We start from the raw sequence: 25,651 nt of genomic DNA, 5'->3' as shown, positions 1-25,651 counted from the left end.
GTCACATTGCTAAGTGTTTGTCCACTACTACCGTTGTTGTGGAAGTGTTGTGTTCTTTATTTGGGTTAATAGCCCCTCGAGGCGGATAGCTCTGACGTAATTGATAATGGGCGGGAAAATGACTGAGAATAAGCAGTGACTGGCTGACTCCACTTCGAAGTACAGTTATAGCTGCAGTAGGGCCGCAAGCTTGTTCTGACCATGTGACCTGACCCCTCTCGCGCTCTCTTGCTTTTTCTCTCACTCTCTCTGCAGAAAATGCTGAGTCGGGGGATCTGAAGCACTTCTTTGACCAGTACTACTCTCACATCTACTATGTGTTCTTTGAGAACTTTGTCACCATTGAAGTCAGTCTCAAACAAAAAGGTGAGAATACAAGGTCAAGAATACTCTGGTTTGTTGGCCTGACACCGGTATTGTTTAAGCTACTTCCTCACATTCACATCTCTTTTGTAGGTCACAAATCGCAAAGGGAAGAACTTGACTCCATTCTATTCATATTTGAGGTAAGACTGTTACTTCTGAAATATTGAGGGGTTGTTTTAAATGTCACAATTCTTAAGTGATGGCATTTGATTTGATTGGTCGATAATACACAGAATTCCTAGAAAGTAGAATGGAGTAGGTGTAACGGAGGGTTAGCCTAAGCAGGTTAGTGTGTAGGCTACTGTAAATCAGAGATTAGGGTGCTTCTGAATGTTTTCTAAAGTTGGTTTGTCAACTCCTCAATCCCCATGTGTGAAATCTCCCCCAGACCTTGAGTGTGAAGCCATTGAAACACACACATACAGGCATATGCCTAGCCACGCGATGTTATTAGACTGGAGGCTATATTCACTGAGGCCTCGAGGCTTGTAGCGAGATGTTCTATTTAGATTTCAAGGATCTACATGATCTCACATCTCTCACTCACACTTTGACAATAAGTATTTAAGATGACTTAGTTGTTTAAGGCACGTGTGTGATATTTATAGACACATGTGTTAAACTGAGAGGCTGGTTTTTGGTCCAAACAAAATGGGTCTGTTTGCCAAACAGCTAATGGCCTTTTATCAGTTGACATGGGGTGTGAATGAGTCATGTGGCATTACATCTTCATAGTGTCCTTACAGGGAGGGCCAAGTCCACATGCTGCAGTTGACCTTTGCATGTAAGCATTTCACTGTGCTGTTTTACACCTGCTGTATCATGTGCACATGACAAATAAACCTCACAACTAAGATCACTGCCAATTCCCTGAGAGAATTGAGTGTCAGAGTGACAGGGCTTAAGTACATTTACATTGTAGTCTTTTAGCAGACGCTCTTATCCAGAGCGACTTACAGGAGCAATTATGGTTAAGTGCCTTGCTCAAGGGCACATCAGCAGATGTGTCCCCTAGTCGGCTCTGGGATTCGAACCAGCAACCTTTCAGTTACTGTCCTGGCCTCTTAACCGTTAGGCTGCCTGTTTCGGGTGTTGCAATGTGTGGGATTAGACAAACTATTGTAATGTAGGTTTATGTTCACCCCTCCCTCGTCTTTCTTTCAAAGATGTCCATGGGAAGGTGTGTCTTCAACTCACCTCTCCCAGGTTGCCTCATGGTCTTCTTCTTGAGATATCTACCGCTTAGCTGGTTACCTCATCCATAACAGAGGCGAGGCGTCTGACAGACTACTTGGATAATTGCCCATATATTCCACAACGAAGATAGATTATTTTGTTTCAACACGATAGTAATACCGACACTGGCCTAAATACCGTTTCTGACTGTTGTAATTTATGCTCTGTTTACAGAAGATTCTGCAACTCCTACCAGAGCGAATACACGGACGATGGCAGTTCCACAGCATAGGTACATTTATACTAGGCCCTTGTACATGTTGTGCCATTGTGAGTGTGGACGTTTTTATCAGCTACCATGTGTGGGAGTGCGTGTTTTTTTTTGTCTCTAGATTTGACCTAATCAGACATTTTGTCCCATGTGTTTGAAATCCGGTTAGGCCAGTTACATGGGTATTGGGCCCACGCACTCCTCCCTTGCCAATGTCTCTTAGTTCTGGCTGTAGCAAATAGATTTCCTACATGATTTGTAACATGCGTTTGGAGTGAGAATGGAAGGAGAGTAGAGCGCAGCGCTGCCCTCTCCTCACCCCTCCACTAGGTGGTCTCTCCTTTTCCACTGCACTGAGACCACTGTGCAGTTGGATACAAAGGCCACCCAGAGAAAGACAGAGAATGCCATGGACCTGGGGATTAGGGTCTCCTAGGTCTGACCGAGTACTCTGACATGTGCTGTAGTACTGGGGGGGGGCTTGCTGGTTATTCATATTCTGGTTGATGTGAATTGTTCTTCCCTCACAGGCCTCATCCTAAAGAAGCTGTTGCACACTGGGAACTCTTTAAAGGTATATCAGATTGGTCCTTCACTCGTCAGTAGCATAGCCAGTAACCAACTTGCCTCTGATTGATGTACAACTTTTGTTTTTGTAATAGTCTTCCTGTTTTTCTGTTCTCTTCCTATTTTGCAATGGTGTTGACTGCTGTGGGCATTTGGTACTGGTATGCTCATAGAAATAGACTGGCTAGAGTCGATTTCTATGAGTATGTCCCTGACTGTCTCTCTCTTTTTCCCCTGTAGATCCGAAGGGAGGGTGTGCGTCTGTTCCTGTTATGGATGCAGGCCCTGCAGGGTAATGCACTGAGAGAGCAGCTATGGATATTTGCCTGTCTGATCCCAGGCTTCCCATCCCCTCAGTCAGAGCTGGGACCCCGTACCCTGGACAACCTGGTGAACCCTCCTCTCAGCCTTCAGGAGAGTCAGTATTAATGCTTTTTTTCTAAACCTGTTACCTTGTTTGTGACATGTTATTAGGAAGAACCTTGAGGGCAACCCAACAAATATTTCATATTCAAACTGATATGGCCAATTTCAAATTTAATGGTCATACAGGTACCAAATGATTGAACACGTAACTGTGGGTGTACCTCTCAAGGTGTTGATTCTGCTGCATTTGTTCCTTTCTCTTCCCTGCTTCCATTCCTTCAGCTCAAGTGACTCCAGAAGAGATCAGTCCCCTGGTTCCTCCACAGTCAGGGGATAAGGGCCAGGAAGACCTCACAGGATACTTTCTGGAGGCTCTTCTGAAATACATGGTAAACCAGGTACTCTTCCGTTTATTACTAACACTGCTAACATGCTTGGCGTGGATGCAGCATTACCTACTACCGACCGGCAAGCCTTTTGACATGGCCTTCTGTCTGTTTGCAAGCGCAAACGTCATTTTACATAAGCTTGTGTAACGGCGTTAAGAACGTGCCGTAAAGGCCCGCTACTGCTAGCTTGAAATGTTGCGGATGGAGCCATCCAATCAGTACCGTTTTGGGTGGCTCAACCCATTACAACGTTGTCAAGGAGCACGGTCACGTGTGTTTCAAAGCAGAGGATCACTGGTTCAACCTCAGTTTGGGGAGGCTGGACAGCGGAATAAGCAACACACTGACCACCATTACATTTTGCATCTGCATGCTTTCGCTGCAGTGTACTGTACGCTGACACACACTCACTGAGCTAATGGCTGTGCTGCTTTCTCTCTCCGTGGCTTTCCCAGACAAAGCCTCCTCTCCCTGCATGTCTCTTATCCGGTCTGTTATTCTTTGTTTACAGTAGTCTTGTTGTGTTGAGGGTGTTCTCATGAAACCAGTTGTAACCATGGCAGTAGCAAATAGATTTAGAAAACCATGATGCATCTGAAACAATCAACTATCATTCTGAAGGCTAAGATGCTTAGTTTATGGTACAGTGTCTTATTTTAAATACACCAATTTTCTAAATTTCCACCCCAAATTCTCATTACCGAAATGCGTCCGGATTAAATTCTTCAGTTATTTTATACAATTTTACTTTAGAAAAACACAATGTTGCTGTGGTTTGTCCATAAATCATACAAATTGTATATATGAAGTTTACATTAAACTGTCATTTTTAAGTAGAAAAAAGTCTGGTCATGTTTCTCAATACCGTAACACTTTTACAAGTTGCTTTATTTTTTTAAATAAAGTTTTATCCATGATGCATCTTCTAGAGAAGTAGTCCTTAGATGAGCACAAGTTAATGTCATTTCTTCACTTATTATTCTCCAGAATGAGTATCTTATTCTCAAACAGCCACTTGGGGAAAAAGAGAACCATTACCTTACCAACATGGAGGCATGAATGGGCTTTAGTAATGTGGTCAACTGTTTGCTGATTGATAATGGCTAATGGCCTCTCATTACCGAAACACAACTTTCTCATTACTGGATCATTTTTAGGTCAATTTTGGTAATAAGAACCTTTATTTCGGTAATGATAAGCTAATTCTAGTAAGGTATAATCAGTGGGTGTACTGTGCTGGTATTTACTAGAACTGCTTACACCTATTGTATAGATTTTTTTGTAAAAAATAATTTGATTAAGTAAGGGTTGTCAATAAATATGGGTATTTAAACCCCGTTTAATTGACACAAAGCCACAATCTAGAGTTTGTGTTTTCAGCAAAGAGCAACCCCACCATTAAAAATGACATCTATATACAAGCTATTATAACAGACGAGAATCACAAAAGGTTTTTGTAAACAGAGAAATGGCAAAATACATTTTAAATGTACACTAAACAAAAATGTAAACACAACATGCAACAATTTAAAAGATTTGAAATTGTAACTGAGTTACAGTTCATTTAAGGCAATCAGTCAATATAAATACATTCATTAGGCCCTAATATATGTATTCAGACCCCTGGACTTTTCCCACATTTTATGTTTACAGCCTTATTCTAAAATGGATTAAATATTTTTTTCCTGTCATCAATCTACACACAATACCCCATAATGACAAATCATAAACCCGGAAATATCACATTTATATAAGTATTCAAGCCCTTTAATCAGTACTTTGTTGAAGCACCTTTGGCAGTGATTACAGCCTTGAGTCTTCTTTGGTATGATCCTACAAACTTGGCACACCTGTATTTGGGGAGTTTCTCACATTCTTCTCTGCAGATCCTGAGTGCTCTGGAGCAGGTTTTCATCAAGGATCTCTCTGTACATTGCTCCGTTCATCTTTCCCTTGGTCCTGACATCCCCACAGCATGATGCTGCCACTACCATGCTTCACCTTTTGGATGTGACACTTGGCATTCAGGCCAAAGAGTTCAATCTTGGTTTCATCTGACTAGAGAATCTTGTCTCTCACGGTCGGAGTTTAAAAAAATTGTTTTTACTGAGGAGTGGCTTCCGTCTGGCCACTCTACCATTTAGGTCTGATTGGTGGAGTGCTGCAGAGATGGTTGTCCTTCTGGAAGGTCTCCCATCTCCACAGAGGAACTCTGGAGCTCTGTTTGAGTGACCATCGGGTTCTCGGTCACCTCCCTGACCAAGGCCCTTCTTCCCTGATTGCTCAGTTTGGCCGGGCAGCCAGCTCTAGGAAGAGTCTTAGTGGTTCCAATCTTCTTCCATGTAAGAATGATGGAGGCCACTGTGTTCTTGGGGACCATCAATGCTGCAGAAATTTTTTGGTAACCTTCCCCAGATCTGTGCCTCGACACAATCCTGTCTCGGAGCACTACGGACAATTCCTTCAACCTCATGGCTTGGTTTTTGCTCTGACATGCAATGTCAACTGGGGGACCTTATCGACTGGTGTGTGCCTTTCTAAATCATGTCCAATCCATTGAATATACCACATGTGGACTCCAATCAAGTTGTAGAAACATCTCAAGGATGGTCATTGGAAACAGGATGCACCTGACCTCAATTTCAAGTCTCTTAGCAAAGGGTCTGAATACTTATGTAGATAAGGTATTTCTGTTTCTTATTTTTTAATCATTTGCAAAGATTTCTAAACCTTTTTTCGATTTGTCTTTTTGAGGTACTGTATGTAGATTGATGAAGAAATGATTGTCTTTAATCCATTTTAGATTAAGTCTGTAATGTAACAAAATGTGGAAAAAGTCCAGGTCTGATTACTTTCCAAATGCACTGTATGGATTTCACATGACTGGGCCTGGGAGGGCATAGACCCACCCACTGGGGAGACAGGCCCAGCCAATAACAAAGTTTTCCCCACAAAAGGGCTTTATTACAGACAGAAATAGTCCTCAGTATACTGTGTGACAACTGCACATTTTATTGGCCTTTTATTGTCCCCATCACAAGCTGCACCTGTGTAATGATCATGCTGTTTTATCAGCTTCTTGATATGCCACACCTGTCAGGTGAATGGATTATCTTGGCAAAGTAGAAATACTCACTAACAGGGATGTAAACAAATTTGTGCATTTGAGAGAGATAATATTTGGTAATATGGACCAACACTACATGTTTCATTTATATTTTTGTTCAGTATAATTGTTTTCACTTTTGTTTAACTCAGGCATTTTCATAAGGTGAGCAATGTTAAATATTAGAAATTGATTCGGAGAACTTTTTTGGACTTAAAAAACTGTTATGATAATTTTGGCGTCGGTAGTTGTAGAAATTGTTGTAAAATGCATAATATCTGATCAGCAAACATAACCATAGTTATGAATTCGATAAATACAGATCGTGATCCACGAGGTATTATGGTAGGAATTTATTTCATTAATTTTTTTTGTCAAGCGCCAATTTCATGAGAAATCACCCTGTTGTTGTCTTACACCCTGCAGGCCAAAAGTCTGGAGTGGAAGTGCAAAGATAACCATGAGAAGGGCTTCGCATTCCTGTTTGGAAACTTCAAGAAATATTACCTGCCGCACATATTCCCCAACTTTTCAAAGGAGACCAGTTTGTACCATCCCATACTGGGTGAGGAGAACATCTGAATTAGTATGAGATAAACAAACACAAACTGATTTTTAGTTTTGCATTATACTATAGTGGTGCAGTGTGCATAAAAGTCAATTGATACCTTTTTTGACACTACTGAGCCGTGTTATACATACATTCTTCGACGTAGCTCGTCCTAATACTTCTATATTTCTTCATTCTCTTCATTTTAAACCATGCCGGAAAGAAAATATCAGAGCCAGCACAGTACGGGTGGCACAATGGTGTGAGAAGGGGACTAGCGTTACATCCTTATTCCCTATTCACCCTCGTCTGTCTGCCCCCCCCCCCCCCCCCCCAGAGGTTCCATCAATGAGACCAAAGCCTTACTACAGTGTGGTGAAGAAAGACCCAGAGACCAACGAGGCAGTGTACTGTACCAAGGAGAGCCTCCTCAACGCCCGGGTCATCTTCATCCGCTGGCTGGTGTCCTTCTGGCTGGAGCCACGCTCCAACACTGGAACACACATCCCCGGGGTGGACGGAGAGAGGGAGAGCGTGCCAAAGAACATCCAGGTAATCACTATATACACACCCGAGGGGAGAGTTCGCCAGGGTTAGCACAATGTATAGTATCAAGGTACATGGATGGAACGTTTGGGCACATGGCAGCCGGGCTACTGGACAACAATTTCTACTAGCCCGGGTCCACAATTGATGCCATGCAATATTTTCCATCCCTGTCTAGTTATCATAGAGAGAGTGTGCCAAAAAACATATATGTAGGTCATGCAGGCATCACACTTGAGGGAAGTTAAGAGTTATGAAGAGTTAGCATAATTATATGTTCACATTAAACGCGGGCTCTGGGACAGCTTTTGAGTTGTGATATTGCTCGGTCTGTGGGTTATACTAGTGAATCTCCAACACATGCATTGTGTTACATATGTATTTGCCAGGCCTTATCGAAGCTGTACGGTGGTCACTGATGATTGTGTTTCTCTGGTTGTCTCCCAGAGGGCAGCAGCTGGACTGGCAGGGCGGGGACATGGGCTGGGGGATGACTTGGGCCCCAGGGCAGACAGCCTGGATGGAGGGATAGGTTGTGAGAAGGAGCAGTCCCACTCCAACACCTCCACCCTGACAGAGAGGGAGCCCAGCTCCTCCAGCCTGTGTAGTATGGACGAGGAGCACCTCACTGACATGGAGGTTGTGAGAAGAGTCCTCTGTTCCTCCAGGACCAATGTCAACTTCATCACTGAGATTTTCCGACAGGTACAGCACACCTACTCACACAGTACATTGTGTTTGGCTGGTGCTGTTTGTAAAAAATACATTTTAGTCCTTGGGATCAATACATTTCTTCTACTACTACTGGGTCATTCCAACAAAATCCCCTTTTGGTCCCTTGTTATATTTTAAGTAGAAATTGTGCACCAATATTGAATTGTAAAAGCCTGTTATAGTAAAGCTGCACTATGCCGAAATTGCTCCGACCATTTCCTGGTTGCTAAAATTTTAATTGTTCCCCTAATTTCAGATTACGTGACAGTCTAGAGAATCATTGTACCATCTAAACCGCTGTGAAATATATTTCCCAAAACCAAAAATGTTGTATTTTCAGCTGGTGTACAAAACTGAAAGTAAAAGATGCAAAAAATCTATTTATGAACGGGAAGCATAGGAATAGGGCACAGAACAGATTTACTGCTTCTTAGACCTGCTTTCAATGCGAACGACAGATCTTTTACTCACATTTCTATGTGAATTTGTTCATGTCACCCAAAAAGTTAGATGTTGCAGCTTTAAATGAAGTGCCGTTTAATATGAACCACATGGAAAATTCAGTAGGTCAGATTTCTTTATATGAATGAGGACTTGCGAAAGTGCCAAAATTCAGCAGTTTGACATGTACCTCTGTGCCCTTTCTGTGACTTCTAGAAAGGTTTTAAGATACTTAACCCCCAAATGTCTTAATGATCATTAGCTAGGTTTCATGCAACTATTCTAAAATCCAAATAAAGAAAATATGTGCATTTTCCCACCAGTGGTTTGTTTCCACCAAACTGACTTGCTGCAGAAGAAAAATCTGTACGTGATTTGTCAATCTGCATATAGCAAATGTGCCTGCTTTGGTCTTGGTATGTGCGCTCTAGCCAATAGCTCGCAGATGCAGTGCGAGAATGCTGTGCAGGTAGGCCTGTCTCCATAATGAGATTATTATATTATTATGGGGCTTTATTTGTCAATCGTCAGTCAAGCATGTCACCAGAATCAGACCCTCAATATTTTTGGGGAAATGAGCATCAAGATCACTGCACTTTCACCACACTGAAGTTCATCATAAATTATTTATTCTGTAGCCTAATAAACTGCATGGTTTCCCAAGTTGTAGTGGGAGGACCACACACCATATCGCGTGACTCCAAGTTAACTTTGATGATGGTTTTTATATCAATATTTGCGCATAAAGGTGTTGCCACCGCCATTTCTCACTTAATCATTTTACAGATACAAAAAGATACCACCATGTCGAACGAACAAATGATCTGTCAGCATTTTATACAATTGTACCGAAACTTCCTGTTTCCATCACAGATTTGTTTCTTTTTTCGGTATGACTTTATTCGCATAAAAACTGGATGGAAACGAGGTTAGTGGAAAGCCCTTGTTTGTTGCTTTGATAAAGTCATTTCTAAAGATTTATTTAATGTGATTCGTGCTTCATTGTAGGGTCACAAAAACCTGTCCCTCATTTTAAGGTTACGTGAACTGATTTAAAAAAATATATATATATAATTTTTTTTTAAATATTTTTTATACATGTTTTCAAAAAAACATTGAACATTAATAGTCAAATCATAGTGTAAAAGCAGGTTAGCTGGTTCTACTCGTTTCGTTTTTTTCTTGGTGGTGGGAAAACTGAGTGGGTCGAGCATAACATGTCATCTCTATTACTCATAGATAGACAGGCTAGAAATGTTTTTTTTTAAATTAAATAAAAGCTATTGTGAAGCTTGCATTCAATTGCCCCTCCCTGTTGCACACAAGCTTCCTTTCTATGTCACAAGGGGATTTATGGCAGATTTAAGATGAAATCGCCAACCCGGTTACTTTATTTGACACTTAATAGGCACATATTATATTTTTGTATTTATTTAACCTCATGAGATTGGGAAATCAACATGTTTTCTTAATAAGTTGAAAGTGCTGTTCATGACAATGTTGAAATGAGGTGAAATCAAAGTTACACTACACAAAAGGGACTCATTTTGTGGAACGACCCTACATATACTAGTACTACTACACACTAAATATCCCTGTAAAAGTCTGTTATTGTGGGTCAGTATGCTCCACAGAGAGCCACTAGGATAAACAAGTCTGCTCCATTTGAATCCAGCACAGTGACGTTGTTGTGTTGTCGTCAGGCCTTCCTGTTGCCAATGTGTGAGGCTGCAGCCATGAGGAAGGTGGTGCGTGTGTACCAGGAGTGGTTTGCCCAGGAGGACAAACCTTTGTTTATGAAGGAGCCGGAGGAGGAGAGGATATTTTCCACCGCCGGAGAGGTTAACCTGGAGCCTGTACCCCAGCAGGGCCCAGAGAAGGAAGAGGTGAGGGCTGGAGCTAGGGCTATGGGTGGGTGAGGATGGATGCACCAGGGACCTATTAAATAGGGCACACTAAAGACAAAAATGAGTCCAGGTAGTCCCTCATGTTTCAGTCCGTTTTCTTACATTTGGTAATGAACACGACCCTCAAGACAAAGAAGACATGTCTTCATGGTCTCTCAGTCTAACATGTTGTGTATTTGCACTTCTTTCTGTGTCCTCTCAGAGGGTGAATAAAGTGTCTGAGAAAGAACTGCTGGAGTACAGTGTGCATGCAGGTGTTCAGCCAACTCTTCAGGTATGTTCTATTGGCCAACTCACACATTATGCACAATAGGCAACCATATTAAGTAATTATGTAACGATCACTAACTTCCATCCGGTACTGTTCAGTTCCATGCCTTTCTTCAACACCGTCATCTCCCTCTCTCTTCCACCCCAGGTGTTTGTCACCAACTCGGCCAATGTGTTTCTGCTGGAACCAGCCAACGAGCTGAAGATGCTGCTAGAGGAACATGTAGACATGTGCAAGAGAGTCCTTAACATCTACCGCAGCCTGGTCATGCATGAAACCATGGACCAGAAGACATGGTATAGCACAACACTAATTGAGCAGCCCATGGGTTTTAATGAGGAAGCATAGCATACATTTACGGCCAGACACAATTTGTTCCCCACATCTCCCATTAGTCCTAACCCTTCAATGTTTGCAGATCTGAGGGGTCTAGACAGGTATAAGCAGTGTATTGGGGGAGCTTAAATGTTTTTCCTTATACCTACAGAAGGGTTAGGGCCAAGGTGGAGAGGTAGGGCCTTTCTACTTTTTGTGCAACATATCCTTATGTGACCACTTCTCATTTGTGGTGCATCTGCTTGTCTGTGCAGGGAGCAGATCCTGCTGGTCCTGCTGAGGGTAACCGAATGTGTGATGAAGAGACCTCCCTCAATCATGCCCCACGGCAAGAAGAACATGACCCTCTCAGGGAGACTGGCCGGGGCAGTCTTTCAGGTACCCAGCGTAGCACTCACAACATACAGTTGTGTTCCCTAAATGACTCCCTATTCCCTATATAGTGCAATACTTTTCACCAGGGCCCATGGGGCTGATGTCAAAACTAGTGCACCATATTGGGAAGACGGAACCATTTGGGACACATACTGTGACTAACCACATGAGGGTGCTTTCTCAATGGTTTTCTCTTGATTCCTTGAATCCTCTCCTTGCTTCCCACTGACAATTTGAAAATAATTTGGGAAATGACGGAAGAGGAGGACACAAGGAATCGAGCAAAGACTTGAGAAAGAGCCATGGTACCTCCACAAACTTCCTCCGCATGAAACCATAACAAAGGGAAGTTTGTAAAGGACGTTTCTCCTTTTCATGCTCAAGTCTTTCTTCCTCTGTTAGACCCTGATAGTGGCGTGGATCAAGGGGAACCTGAACGTGTACATCTCCAGGGAGCTGTGGGACGACCTGCTGGCCGTGCTGTCCTCGCTCACCTGCTGGGAGGAGCTGGTCACAGAGTGGTCCCTCACCATGGAGACACTCACCAAGGTTCTGGCCCGCAACCTGTACAGGTAAAAACAGAAGGGAACATGTGCTTGCACACACGCACTGAGGAAGGCAAAAGCCAAAGGGTTTTGTTAAGACATGTTGAAAATAAAATAATATTAAAATAGAGGTTGAAATTGTAACCGAATCTAAGTGAGTGCTGGCCCCTTTTAAATGTTGCAGTCTGGACCTCAACGAGCTGCCGCTGGACAAGCTGAGCGAACAGAAACAGAAGAAACACAAAGGGAAAGGTACAACTCTATCACTGCTTTACACTCTAAGAGACACACTGCTTCCACTCTCTCTAGCTCTCCCTCTCTTTCCCTTTCTATTTAACACCACAGAGACGAACCAACCTGTACCCGATATTTCCCTTCCATGTGTTGGTCACTAGGGGGAGCTCACGAGGGCCAGAAAATGGCTGTGGACCGTTCGTTCTCTAAGGGCTGGAGCAGGGACCAGCCTGGGAGTGGGAGCGGCCAGGCAGCAGCCATGAGGCAGCGCAGTGCCACCACCGCTGGCTCTCCGGGCATGGAGAAGGCCAGGAACACCATACGCCAGAAGACTGGGGGTTAGTGTCACAGCCATCATATTTATCATACTACATGTCTATATACTGGAGGGTTGGTTGTCTTAACCTCGTGTCAAGGTGTTTATGTTTAAAATGCTGTATGTAATGGTTCCAGTATATATATAACATGGTACATTGTAAGGTTTTGGTGTGATGATCAATGTTGCCATTTAACTGTCGTCAAATTGACCAAGGCAAGTTATTCCTATTTTAGACATTTATACATAATCATTGAAATGGGAAATCGGTACTGTGTAGGCGTCCTCCAGTGAAGAATCGTTAAACTGAGCAGGAGGATTTCGTTGGCTTACGGAGGGCTCTGTGACCTGGCTCTTGAGAGACAGACAAGCAGACAGACAACCACACAGACAGACAGCCACCTGCCTCCACACAGCAGCTTGTCACCTTTGCCTTTTCCTTGTCCTCCTCTCTCTGAAGGTCACTGCTCTCTACCTTGCTGTCACCGTCTTCACTTTTTCCCCTCACTTTCTCGCCTTCTCTCCTTCCTCCTTTCCCCCTTTTTAACTTCCCCTTGTTTCTAAACTCCACCCTTTTCTATCCATTTCCTCTGTCCCTCTATTTGATGACCCCTACCGTTCTTTTATTCTCTTCCTTCCCCCCCGTTCTTTCACCTCTCCTCCCTCCTTTCTCTCCTTCCTCTCCTCCCTTCTCTCTCCTCTCTTTGGCGGCCATCCGTCCCTCAGCCCTGCGTAGCTGCTCTACGGGCGACAGCCTCCTGTCCCAAGCCTTTATCCGCAGTGCTAAAAGTGCCCCTGTCCTCGTCCATCACCACCACACTCTCCTGCCTGACTCTGTCCTCACTCCCCTAGCTGACAAGCTGGCAGGTAGAGCCCACTACTCTACGCCTGTACCTGTGTCTTTATCTGTATCTCTACCAACTTCACTTCTTCACTCACTATCTGTGTGTACTTGACTGTCTTTGCATATGTGTGTATGCAATGTTTTCTATGCTTGCGACTCCACACAGCCTGCTCGTCTTGGGGGGGGGGGGGGGGGGGGCTCTTGTTTGCTGCCACACCATTTCATAAACAACTGAAAGGATATTTCTCTCAGGCCAAGAATCTGGGGGTGTTTTTAAAGTTTATTTTTTATAAGTGTTTGTCCTGCATGTGGTTTGGGGTGCCTCCCTTATTCCCTATCATTGTATGGTTTTGATGACATCTGCTCCAAATGACAGATATTGTCAACCCAGAGCCGATTTTTGAATGAATTCTCATTTGCTATTATTGATGTATTCTAATTAGTATTTTTCCTCTGTGGCAGCTGTTTTGTCTTTTGATATGGATATTATTTGATGCAACTGAAATATTCATTTATTAACCATGAAAAGGAATGCTGTTTTTGCCATGTTTTGTGTACCATTGTTTTTGTATCTGTGAACATGCATACATAACACGTTTGGTGCTCCTGGTTCCAGCGATATTGGGTTAGAATAAACCATTGATACAAGCTCACCTACCTTCTACCACCTGATCCTCTAATCCTATACACATATATTAGATGTATAGGCAATTATAGACATGCAATTAATTTGATTTGGCAATGCCCACAGAAGCTGCATATGGACATGTCTGCAAAACTATATAAGATCATATCGCTGGACCACATTGTTGTGTATGTTACTGTTTCCATTCCCATCGCTGTATTTCCTGCATGTAGAGTTAGTAGGACCCATCTCCAGTGAGCTGTGCTCTGTGCCCCCTCCCCCTCTCTGTCCAGACATGGACGATCCCCCGATGGCCTCTCGGACCCCCAGGATCCGCCACTGCTCCCAGAGCGAGGATACCCCGGCCTCAGAGTTGTTTTCGGCGTCTTGCGACCTGGACCCCCAGGGGTCCACGCTCCCCCGTAGCAGCAGCGCCTCCGACATCATGGAGCCCTTCATCGCCGAGAGGGTCAAAGGTGCACTTCCTGTCCCTGACAGTCCCCCCTCTCACCCCACCACTGCTGTCTCTGTCCCCCACCACCACGCCCTGCACCCCCCCAAACCCCCCACTACCCTAGGTAGCAGCGTGGCCTCTCTGGAGGTGGGGGATAGCATCTATGACCACCTGTGGCAGATGATAGGCCCCCGCCCCCTTGCCCCTGACTGGACATGTGGTGGAACCTCCTTCTCCTCCACCCTCACCCAGTCCTCTGAGAGAGAGGAGGAGGGGGAGACTGAGGGGGAGGAGGACCTGCTTAGCTCTCTCAGGGAGTATCTGATGCAAAGAAGCCTGGAGGAGGGAGGTGGAGGGGGGGAGAGGAGGGCCCCTAGTGAGGAAGGTAGCACTGTGGAAGGTAGCACTGTGGCTGTGACGGTACAGTCAGGGTCACAGCAGGTCAGGAAACAGGTCCAGGTAAGGCAGCAGAGTAGCTTGGACTCAGCAGAGGAGGACAGTGCAGAGGCAGAGCAGCAGCCTCCTGAAAGGAGCATTTATGAGTGTCTGGAGCAGAGTGATGACTGGGAGCTGGCCAGCAGGGGGTGCTCTAGTCTAGACCAGCAGGTAACTCCTCAGGGCACAGAGAATAGGGGAGAGCCCCACTTGGTCAGGCAGGATGCCACAGAGTGTGAGTATAATAACGAGACAGGAGGTTCAGGCCTACAAGCCCCTCAGCCCCGGCAGCAGTCCCATTCTCTCCACCATTCCCTCAAGCCCAGGTTGGTCCGGGGCAAGCTCAAAAAGCACCACGGGGGAGGGGTACACGTCAGTTTCCGGCCCTCCACAGAGTCTGTCCAGTTCCACAACCCTCTAGACTCCAAGGAGGCCCACTGGAGGACCAGGCTGCGCCGCCTCAGCCACTTCAGCAGTCACTCTGTAGGAGTGGGGGGGTCTGGAGGGGCAGGAGTGGGTGGGTCAAAGGGTAAAGAGAGGTCAGGAGGGGAGGGGGTGAGCGGAAACGGGGAGCAGCCTGATGGGGAGGCCAGTGGAGTGGGGGGTCATGCGACAGGGCAAGGGCGTGTCCGTCTTGGGCGCTCTGCCCTTCGGCCCCGTGGGACCCGGTCCAGATCCCAGGATGCGGAATCGGGGATCAGTCCCTCTCGGCAGCAGCAGGGGGCTCTGTTGGGCGGTGTGTATAAATCTGTGGTCCATGCTCTCTCCAAGCCCAAGGCCCACGCCTCCGGCTCAGCATCTCCCCAGCGGCACAGCAAAGCCCCCGGCGGGGCCACAGAGGCGCCCCTGAGGGACCTGTACACTCATGTATTGGGCTATTTTGGAAGAAAAGCACCAGGTGAGAGACTTCAGTTGCGTTGCTGTGCTCCAAGGCACTACCACAACATGGAAAACAAAACGACAAAACAAAAACACAAAGCACCACCGTTCTATCTCCTCCGTCTTTTCCATTTTTAATTAACAGTTTTTTGCTGAATGTGGATTGAATTGAAGCTTTTTTTTGTGTTTCCTGTTTTAAAGTACTGTTGCTGACACAATCCAAAAAAAGAACCAAAGCCCGGCCGAAGGCCCCCCTTCCTCTCCTCCTGGGACGGCTCCCCCCTCCTCCTCTTCTTCCTCCAGCTTCTGGGACTAAATCTCTGCTGCCCCTCCCCTTCCCTCCCTGGATGCTGCATGCGGCCTCACACGTCCCCCTCAGCCTCCTCAGATCACACAACACCATACAGCACAACACATTCCCTGCGCACACACACTGGTCAATTCTACAATCTCATCAGGCCAAAACAGGCTAACTAATTTACAATAATACATTGACATATAACACACACAGTGTAGCATTATAATGTCCTCTGAAGTCCATTGCTTTCATTTATACAGGAACATTAGCCTGGGAAATGTGTCTGTCCTCTAGTCTGCGCTGATGCTCTGACATGTCATTATACCTCCAACCAGGTGGAGGCAGTATAGCCCTTCTGATGGAGAATAGGATTTCAGCACCACCAACTGGCAGGAAAGCTTTAAGCTGGGTCCTCTTGAGTCACCTCAATGACACACTACTGCAAAGTCCCATGTCTCTTCTTTTTTCTTCCCCTTGGTTTTACTGATACTATTTTAACAGTTAACGCAAAGATTTAGTGGCTTCTTAGGGCAGTAGACACTTTTTTTTTTAAATGGCAGGTCACTAGAACTAAAACCAATTTGGAAGCTCAGACTAACCAGAGAAAGTCTCAGGGTGTGATGGGGACAAACTCTTTGCTCTCTGCTATTCTCTGACAATCCAAACCAACGGAGAGAAAAAGTACATATAATAACCACTACCACTCTGTTTTAATAATGTCATGGCCTTTTTTTGTGTATGCTGCCTCATCTTTCAGTACCTCTTGGCTACCCAGTTAACACACTGGCTACCCTCTCACCTAACCACAGTTGAGTTAACGTAGCTTGACTAATCTCTGTTCTGTGGTGTGCTGTACTCATGGCCTCTCTCTGGGAATGCATGTGAGTAACTCCTGCATTGCTTCACTGGTTGTACCCTGTTGTGTTGGTTGGCTTTTCTTTAAGGTTGTTCTGTTGAGCTTTGTGCATCAGTTACCTTAATTCTTATTCTCTATATAACATCACATACAACACCACCGTCACCTTACTGTATGGACTGATACTTTTACACAGGCACACATTTCTGAACTTAACATTCTCCACAGCCTATAGGAAGGACATGCGTTCAAGATTTTTCCCCCAATGCTATTGTGTTGATCTGTATGCTAGTTTGGTGAAGATACTAGTAGTTGTCGTGCTGTGTGTGTCAGTATCTAGAACGGTGGCGTGACATGCATGTCCTTTGCTCTCTGCCTGAACACAGCCAACAAAGAGGAAACTTGTCAGAAGATGCGGCCTGTGTCCAGTGACGCAGGCAACAGCAGCCAAAACTTTGGCGACCTGATGGACGAGTTTATCCAAGAGCGTCTGCGAGCGGGAGGCACCTCTGTAAGTCGCCGTTCTATTCTCTATTTTCTCTATTTATCTCATGCTCTCACACACGCACACTTAGTTTATCAGCTGAGTGAGTAAGTGAATGTCCTCATCTCATGCTCCCTGAGTGTTAACTTTATTCCTAACATCAGAGTACTAACATCAGAGTACTATCTTCTCTCTACCCCTTTCTCTCACTCACATTTCCTATCTACCTCTCTTTGCAGGGTATGACCAGGCGTGGCAGCAGCCCCGGTAGTCTGGAGATCCCTAAGGACCTGCCAGAACTCCTGAACCGTCAGAACTCCACACGACCTGTGGACGACCCCGGCGTGCCCTCCGAGTGGACCTCCCCCGCCAGTGGCAGCAGCAGCGACTTAATCAGCTCCGACAGCCAATCGGACTCATTTAACGCCTTCCAGTATGCCAACTGCAAGTTTGAAAGTAAGTCTGACATCACCACGGCTGCTGCTCGCTCAAAGTGTAAAGAAACATGGCGGTGTAACTAAGTAACATAGCAGTGGAGTGTGTTCGAGTGGATTGTAGCTTGCTCTTGACATGCTGGAGGAGGACTACTTTCTCTGACCATTGTGGCGCTGTTAGATTTCAGCTTTGGTCCAGATGGCGTTGGTGCGGGGTCGTTGGACCAGGATAACACTAGCCTGGGAGGAGTACCCCAGACTGCAGAGGAACAGGAGCTGTCCAGCCTCACCACCCTGCACATTGACTCAGAGACCAGTAGTCTGAGCCAGCTTGGCCTGTCTGCAGATACCGTCACCATCACAGGTCAGAGCTGCAGATCAACAAATCAGAATACATCACCTTTCAATGTCCACATCTCTCATCCTTTTCTACATCTTAGTGACTTTCCTACTTAACAAAATCACTTGAATCATCTAGAAAAATATGGATTAAATCCAATCAACTATTATTACTACCTAAATAATTACATTCCTTTGTTTGTGACTCCCTCCAGGTTCAGAGAGTGCGTCCCCGATGCATTCCCTGGGGGGTTCCCGCTCTCAGACCCCGTCCCCAGCCACGCTGACCGCTGAACATGTAGCTCTGCAGCACAAGGACCTGCAACTGGATGAGAAACTACATCACTCTGTAGTACAGACTCCAGATGACCTGGGTAATACACATACACACTGCTCTCATCACCTAACACACTCAGCCTTTTTGGATACTAAAAGTGCCATCCCTCTTCTATCCTCTCAGAAACCAGTGAGTTCCCTACAGAGGACTCCAGTGTGATGGCTGGTGGCTCGCTGACCGGTTGGCACGCTGACGTTGCCACGGTGATGTGGCGGAGAATGCTAGGCATTCTGGGAGATGTGAACACCATTAAGGACCCAGAGATCCACGCGCAGGTCTTTGACTACCTCTGTGAGCTGTGGCAGAACCTGGCCAAGGTAGGGAATCATATGGGCACCAATCCGACTGTGTACTCCATACATTGACAGGCCCTTAGATCGCGTCACACATCAGACTGGTTCACACAAGACACTCACTCATGACATTCACTCACTTTCTCTCTCCCCGCTCTCTCTCCGCTTCTATCATTCATTGTGTTTCTCTCTCTCTCGCATCAGATCAGAGATAATCTGGGGATCTCTCTGGACAACCAGACGTCTCCTCCTCCCCCGGTCCTCATCCCTCCCCTTCGGATCCTCACCCCCTGGCTCTTCAAAGTGCGTACCTCTCACCGTTCCCTTATATAATCCTTTCTGGAAAAGTCACTTCACTTCTTCACACGTTATCCTCTGAATTTCAGGGAAACAAATGCGCAGATGCAAGCGAGCATTCTTTTTTACCATGACCCTGATGTAAAAGTGAACAAAGTTATACTTCTACTCTTGTATCTGTGACTGCTTGTTGTTCACTGTACAGGCGACCATGTTGACTGAGAGGTACAAACAGGGAAAGCTGCACGCCTACAAGCTCATCTGTAAGATCATGAAGAGGAGGCAGGACGTATCGCCCAACTCTGACTTCCTCACACACTTCTACAACATCATGCACTGTGGCCTCATGCATGTCGACCAGGTGTGTTTGTGTGTGGCAATCTGCCAATCTCCTCGCGTCATGGTGAATATTGGTCTCCCTTTCTCTCTGTAACACTCTCACTCTCTGTGTTTCTCAGGACATAGTGAATACCATCATTAAGCACTGTTCTCCTCGGTTCTTCTGCGTCGGCCTTCCCGGGGCTACCATGCTCATCCTGGACTTTATCATCGCAGCCAGCAGAGTCACAGCCTGCTCTTCGCTCAACGTGAGAACATCACCACCATTCACCCTCTCTGATTCCATATATACACAAATGATCAGGGCTCAAAACTGTCACCAAACATACTCATTTGCGACCCTTTGACTTGGCAGTGCGACACCAATTTTTAAGTCTTAGCTTGGGCGCCAATTATTATTATTTTTTTAGCTGGTCACTTTAGTTTTTGGTTCACAATAAAAATACAAAACATTATTATTGTGACATTCTGACAGAGAGGGGAGTTACAGCTGTCTGTGTATATATAATTTATCACATCTAAATTTTGAGTTAATGGCACCACTTTACAGCCGTTGTAGGCTATGTAGTACACTATTTATACAAAGTATGTGGGCAGCCCTTCAAATGAGTGAATTCGGCTATTTCAGCCACACCTCTTGCTGACAGGTGTATAAAATCAAGCGCACAGCCATGCAATCTCCGTAGACAAACATTGGCAGTAGAATGGCCTTACTGAAGAGCGCGGTGATTTTCAGCGTGGCACCGTCATGGTATGCCACCTTTCCAACAAGTCAATTTGTAAAATTTCTGCCCTGCTAGAGCTGCCTCGGTCAACTGTAAGTGCTGTTATTGTGAAGTGAAACGTACTTTTAATAAGCCCAATCATTGCGCAACAATTCTAAAGGCAATCGCATGTTAAAAACAGTTTTGATGGCCACAATTAAGTAGAGCAATTTTTGGTAATTGAAGCGCGCTTCTCATTCAAGTGCATAGGCAACCGTAGGCAGACTTCAGCATGGTAGATTGGTGATAGTAGATTGACATAGACTAGTGATGAGATCCAACTGGGAATTATATTTTGTTATCGAAGCTCTAGTTTTTAAATGTAATATGGTTTGAGAATAACAATATTGTCAAGCCAGGCGTATAGCCAATATGCTGTGATAATGTATTTGGCCTCTGCCCAAACCTCATTCCTACAGAACTGTTTCTATTAGGTTCATGTTACTTTTCTTTTAAGTATATATGAAAAAATATATAAATCTGAGTGGTAAATCTCGGCTTGCTTTTTGACTGCGAAAGTGATCTTGACACTTCTGAATGCACCACGCTACACTGACCCCCAGTACAGTTCGATAGTCTGTTTCAACACCGTCATCTTCTGTTTGCCCATGGCTGGATTGCAAAGGATAGTGTTGTGATATGGATTTAAACTGTGGATGTGAGTTGACACAGACGTCTGTCCGTCTGTCAGGCCCCGCGGGTGGAGGCTCAGATCCTGCTGGGTTCTCTGGTGTGTTTCCCTAACCTGTATGAGGAGCTGCCCGCCCTGCACCCCACCACCGCTGACGTGGTCATGACCAAGTTCAGAGACGTCAAGGTAACTGTCCTCATGTGGGGTGGTTGCTTAACTCTAGTCTTCAACCTGCTTTACTCTATTGCTTCAACCTGTAGTAACCGGTTCCAGAGAAGTGGTCATGTTGTACCATTTTACAAGATGGTCAGAGAGAGGGGTATATTGAAAAGATAGGATGGGGACAGAGTTTGTCAAAGGGCAGTGGGCGTTGAGTTTATTACCAATACTGACAGGGGCATTAATGACCTGGAGGTGGCATCACTAATCACCAGTAACAGTTAGACCACCTAACCCACATACTGTTTGATGTTGTATCAAACACACATTAAACCTAATAACTTTTTTTTTTCTATCCCTGTGGTGCTGAGGGAGCATCAACGCCAGCCTAGCTAACTCTCTAATGGGTGATTAGCTATGCCACAGGCGCCCATTCACAGGACCTTGTTGTTATTGGGCCGCTTTTGGTTGATTGCTGGTTAAAGAGCTAATTCCATGCATGAGAGCGTTTCATATTTGGACAGAGAATTTCACACGATGGCATCTGATAGCCTGGGTCTGGCTATGAATGACAAAGCACTGGTTAATTCAGCCAATAGGGAGTCTGTTTTGTATGTGTGTGCATCTGTGTTTTCAGCAGACCTACAGATTTTGCTGGAGCCCGGGGAATAAAACCGTCTGATTCGTACATTCATCTGTCGATTGATTGACTCTGTTCTCTGTTTTAGGAACACATCATCAAACACATCCTGAGTTCAGCAAGAGATGAGCCTTCAGCCCCAGCCAGGTATTTTTCTCACGTCTCGAGCTCTTGAATTAAACGACAATCAACATTTACATCACTGACATAGATTATACGAAAACATACATAGACATTTGTGAGGTAGATTACTAGCATATGACAGTAAAGCAGTCTTTGTCTCTCTGACCTGAGGAAGACATCTGCCCAGTAGATTAATGTAATAATAATGGTGATAATGGTTGTGACAGACAATAGGCCATGAGAGCTGGGGTTTTGGAGGGGGAAATAATCAATGCTGTCAGATTTGTCTGGTCATCCATACTATAACCTAGCCAGACAGACAGATTAAGCCAAGTGTCATTTGAAGTAATCCACTGACTGTAGGCTTATGGGGGAGTGAGGAGTAGTGTACTCCCCTTGCCGCCTTCTGTGTCCCAAATGGAACCCTATTCTCTATATAGTGCACTACTTTTCACCAGAGCCCTATGGGCCCTGGTCAGAAATGTGACACTTTATATGGAATAGGGTTCTATTTGGTGGACAGTCTCTGTCTTCTGCAGGACCGGGCCCCCTCGGTGAAAGAGGTGCTAGTTTGGGTGTCCGTGCCACGGTGTTAGACAGCTAAATACTGAGAGACCTGGGGGGCTGGACGTGAGGGAATGGGGAGGAGGGTGTCACTGTTTTGTCTGTGGTGACATTTAAAACAGTCCTTGGTTATACTGTAGTCTACACAGCATATTGTCCCTGTTCGTCTCATACAAGGTCAGACTGACAATGACATTACCAGTTGATTAAGTGTTTACATTGCATTTGGAAAGTATTCAGACCCCTTCCCCTTTTCCACGTTTTGTTACGTTACAGCCTTATTCTAAAATGGATGAAATTAATGTTTTTCCTCATCAATCTACACACAATACCCCTTAATGACTGTGAAAACAGGTTGTTAGAAGTGTTTGCAAATGTATTAAAAATAAACTGATACCTAATTTACATAAGCATTCAGACCCTTTGCTATGAGACTCGAAATTGAGCTCCGGTGCATCCTGTTTCCATTGATCATCCTTGAAATGTTTCTACAACTTGATAGGAGTCCACCTTATGATATATTCAATTGGTTGGACATGATTTGGAAAGCCACACACCTGTCTACATAAGGTCCCACAGTTGACATTGCATGTCAGATCAAAAACCAATCCATGAGGTCCAAGGAATGGTCCGGAGAGCTTCGAGACAGGATTGTGTTGAGGCACAGATCTGGGGAAGGGTACCAAAGAATTTCTGCAGCATTGAAGGTCCCCAAGAACACAGTGGCATCCATCATTCTTAAATGGAAGAAGTTTGGAACAACCAATACAATTTCTGGAGCTTGCCGCACGGCCAAACTGAGAAATCGGGGGAGAAGGACCGTGGTCATGGAGGTGACCAAGAACCTGATGTTCACTTTGACAGAGCTCCAGAGTTCCTCTTTGGTGATGTAAGAACCTTCCAGAAGGACAACCATCTCTGCAGCACTCCACCAATCAGGCCTTCATGGTCGAGTGGCCAGATGGAAGCCACACCTCAGTAAAAGGCACATGATGTCCCGCTTGGAGTTTGCCAAAAGGCACTAAAGGACTCTCAGACCATGAGAAACAAGATTCTCTGGTCTGATGAAACCAAGATTGAACTCTTTGGCCTGATTGCCAAGCGTCACATCTGGAGGAAACCTGGCACCATCCCTACGGTAAAGCATGGTGGTGGCAGCATCATGCTGTGGGGATGTTTTCAGCGGCAGAGACGGGGAGACTAGTCGGCGTCGAGGGAAAGATGAACGGAGCAAAGTACAGAGAGATCCTTGATGAAAACCTGCTCCAGAATACTCAGGACCTCACACTGGGGTGAATGTTCACCTTCCAACAGGACAATGACCCTAAACACACAGCCAAGACAGCGCAAGAGTGGCTTCGCGACAAGTCTCTGAATGTCCTTGAGTGGCCCAGCCAGAGCCCGGACTTGAACCCGATCGAACATCTCTGGAGAGCCCTGAAAATAGCTGCGCAGCGAAGCTCCCCATCCAACCTGACAGAGGTTGAGAGGATCTGCGGAGAAGAATGGGAGAAACTTCCCAAATACAGTTGTGCCAAGTAAAGGGTCTGAATAGTTATGTAAATGTGATATTTCATTTTTTTTATACATTTTGCTAACATTTCTAAAAAAAAATATTATTGTCTGTAGATTGAGAGGGAAAAAACGATTTAATCAATTTTAGAATAAGACTGTAACGTAACAAAATGGGGACAAAGTCAAGAGGTCTGAATACTTTCCAAATGCACTGTATGTATGTGGGTTTATGGGTTACCAACTTTAACATGTGACATAATTTATAATGGGCTAAGATGTCTGTTAAAAAAAACAGACCAATAGAAAATGAATAGTTGTCATGTTCTTTGCCCCCGTCAGGTGTGTGGCCCTGTGCAGTCTGGGTATCTGGCTGTGTGAGGAGTTGGTCCACGGCACCCAACACACTCAGATCAAAGAAGCCCTCAACGTCATCTGTGTCACTCTGAAGGTAGCTATATATAATATGCCACTTTAGTTAGCAGACGCTGTGGTCTAAAGTGACTAATAGTTCTGTGATGTGTTCGCTGCAGGAATTGAACCCATAACCTTGGTGCTTTTGGCATCATCTGCCATGCACAGTGACTTGAATTTTGAAATGTGTTGCCTTGCCTTCATCCCTTGCCATGGGAAGTGTTCTGTTGCAGTCCCTGGTTAGAAGTAGCACAGCAGCAGCAGTCTCCCTGTGGCCTGCCCTGGTCTGTGTGGTGTTTACTGGCACACTTAGTTTTAGCCTGCCTGGAGAGAGAGAGCGATGGGCTGCACTGAGTAGCCAGAAGAAGCTTACTGACAGTCTGGTCTGGGCCCCCCCACACACTCACACCACCCAACTCTAACCCAGCTAAATCTGGCCCGACTGTCAACATGTTTGGCTTCTCCACTGCGCTCCACTCTCCTCAGACAGAAGGCTAATCCAGTGAAGAATGCATGCTCCACCGACCTCAAGGAATTATTATATTTCTATCGTCTGAAATGAGGGCGCTTGCCAAACGGCCCCCCTTCTCTCCCTCCTCCTGTCCATACTGTTATCCAATCAAATGGGATGGCTGGTGATCCGGCCCATTGTTTTGTGTGGGCATTGGCACTGCTGGTCTGGAGAAGCACTCTGCAGTCTTCCTGAGCCAGGGTCACAATGAGAAGGAGAGGAGGGTCGTCGTCTCCCTGAGCCCCTCACATACCCCTCACACAGTCACAATGGCTCTTGCTCAATTGTCTAAAATGTCCGTCCTCTCCACCTCCTTTCCTTTATTGCACCGATCTGAAATAACTGACCAGGTGAAAGCCTGTCACCTTTTCACCTATCAAGTCTTTTCCAATTGGTGAAGATGAAGGGGAGGAGATTTTTAAGCAATTAAGATGGTGCCAGAAAGAGGAGGAGGGAATAGCAGAGCCCCTTCAGCCTACACCTCACAGTGAGAGGAGGGTCGAGCCCCCCACCCTCCCTCTCAATGAGTGTTTGGGCCTCTTCCAGTCAGCAGAATTAGGCTCATCCACACCTTAATCCTGATCACAGATCAAGACAGTGTCTGACACAATGTGCTGTTTTTCTCCTGTCAGCTTGTCTCTACACCAGGGATGGGCAACTTTGATGGGTGGTGGGGGCCACAAAAAAATTGAACTCATCATGAGGGGCTGCAGTGGCTCGTGGGTCTGTGTACCCACATCCCTACCCACACATGCAGTCAGCCCTAGCCTTTTGGGGTCCCTAAGTCAAGATGTGTTGGGGGAGGCAGTTTTATAGCAAGTTTGCTGCAATTCTACCATTTTTACCATGGAGCGGAGAGAAGATTTAGCAATTTTATAACAAATTTCATGCAATTCTAGAAATTATGCCATAGGGTGGAGAGAAATGTTTGCAGTTTTAATAT

The 25,651-nt window shown here is 45.3% G+C and overlaps 1 protein-coding gene across 10 annotated transcripts in view; it reads left to right on the top strand.

The window, feature by feature from the left end:
- The window catches only part of ralgapa1 (Ral GTPase activating protein catalytic subunit alpha 1), a 78,768-nt gene that overhangs the window by 20,966 nt on the left and 32,151 nt on the right, over positions 1-25,651 (top strand). For 4 of the 10 annotated variants that reach the window (XR_004210596.1, XM_031828742.1, XM_031828745.1 and 1 more), the window contains exons 2-30: positions 256-366; positions 457-506; positions 1,777-1,834; positions 2,344-2,387; positions 2,621-2,798; positions 3,029-3,144; positions 6,668-6,806; positions 7,129-7,343; positions 7,785-8,042; positions 10,196-10,378; positions 10,602-10,673; positions 10,818-10,966; positions 11,261-11,384; positions 11,784-11,953; positions 12,111-12,178; positions 12,322-12,498; positions 13,203-13,343; positions 14,239-15,732; positions 17,254-17,378; positions 17,591-17,807; positions 17,967-18,149; positions 18,340-18,498; positions 18,585-18,778; positions 18,959-19,057; positions 19,257-19,412; positions 19,510-19,638; positions 20,846-20,971; positions 21,673-21,731; positions 24,126-24,234. Coding sequence is in view for 9 of the 10 variants with exons in the window: in XM_031828742.1 (XP_031684602.1) it covers positions 256-366; positions 457-506; positions 1,777-1,834; positions 2,344-2,387; positions 2,621-2,798; positions 3,029-3,144; positions 6,668-6,806; positions 7,129-7,343; positions 7,785-8,042; positions 10,196-10,378; positions 10,602-10,673; positions 10,818-10,966; positions 11,261-11,384; positions 11,784-11,953; positions 12,111-12,178; positions 12,322-12,498; positions 13,203-13,343; positions 14,239-15,732; positions 17,254-17,378; positions 17,591-17,807; positions 17,967-18,149; positions 18,340-18,498; positions 18,585-18,778; positions 18,959-19,057; positions 19,257-19,412; positions 19,510-19,638; positions 20,846-20,971; positions 21,673-21,731; positions 24,126-24,234 (5,303 nt within the window). In the remaining variant the exon portion in view is untranslated. The remainder of the gene's footprint in view (positions 1-255; positions 367-456; positions 507-1,776; positions 1,835-2,343; positions 2,388-2,620; positions 2,799-3,028; positions 3,145-6,667; positions 6,807-7,128; positions 7,344-7,784; positions 8,043-10,195; positions 10,379-10,601; positions 10,674-10,817; positions 10,967-11,260; positions 11,385-11,783; positions 11,954-12,110; positions 12,179-12,321; positions 12,499-13,202; positions 13,344-14,238; positions 15,733-17,253; positions 17,379-17,590; positions 17,808-17,966; positions 18,150-18,339; positions 18,499-18,584; positions 18,779-18,958; positions 19,058-19,256; positions 19,413-19,509; positions 19,639-20,845; positions 20,972-21,672; positions 21,732-24,125; positions 24,235-25,651) is intronic. The other 6 variants (XM_031828749.1, XM_031828750.1, XM_031828743.1 and 3 more) reach the window with 5 other exon arrangements.

Source organism: Oncorhynchus kisutch, linkage group LG7 (genome assembly GCF_002021735.2).
Source record: "Oncorhynchus kisutch isolate 150728-3 linkage group LG7, Okis_V2, whole genome shotgun sequence".
NCBI lineage: Eukaryota > Metazoa > Chordata > Actinopteri > Salmoniformes > Salmonidae > Oncorhynchus > Oncorhynchus kisutch.
Note: the sequence above shows the minus strand (reverse complement) of the source record. Positions and strands in the feature narration are given on the sequence as shown.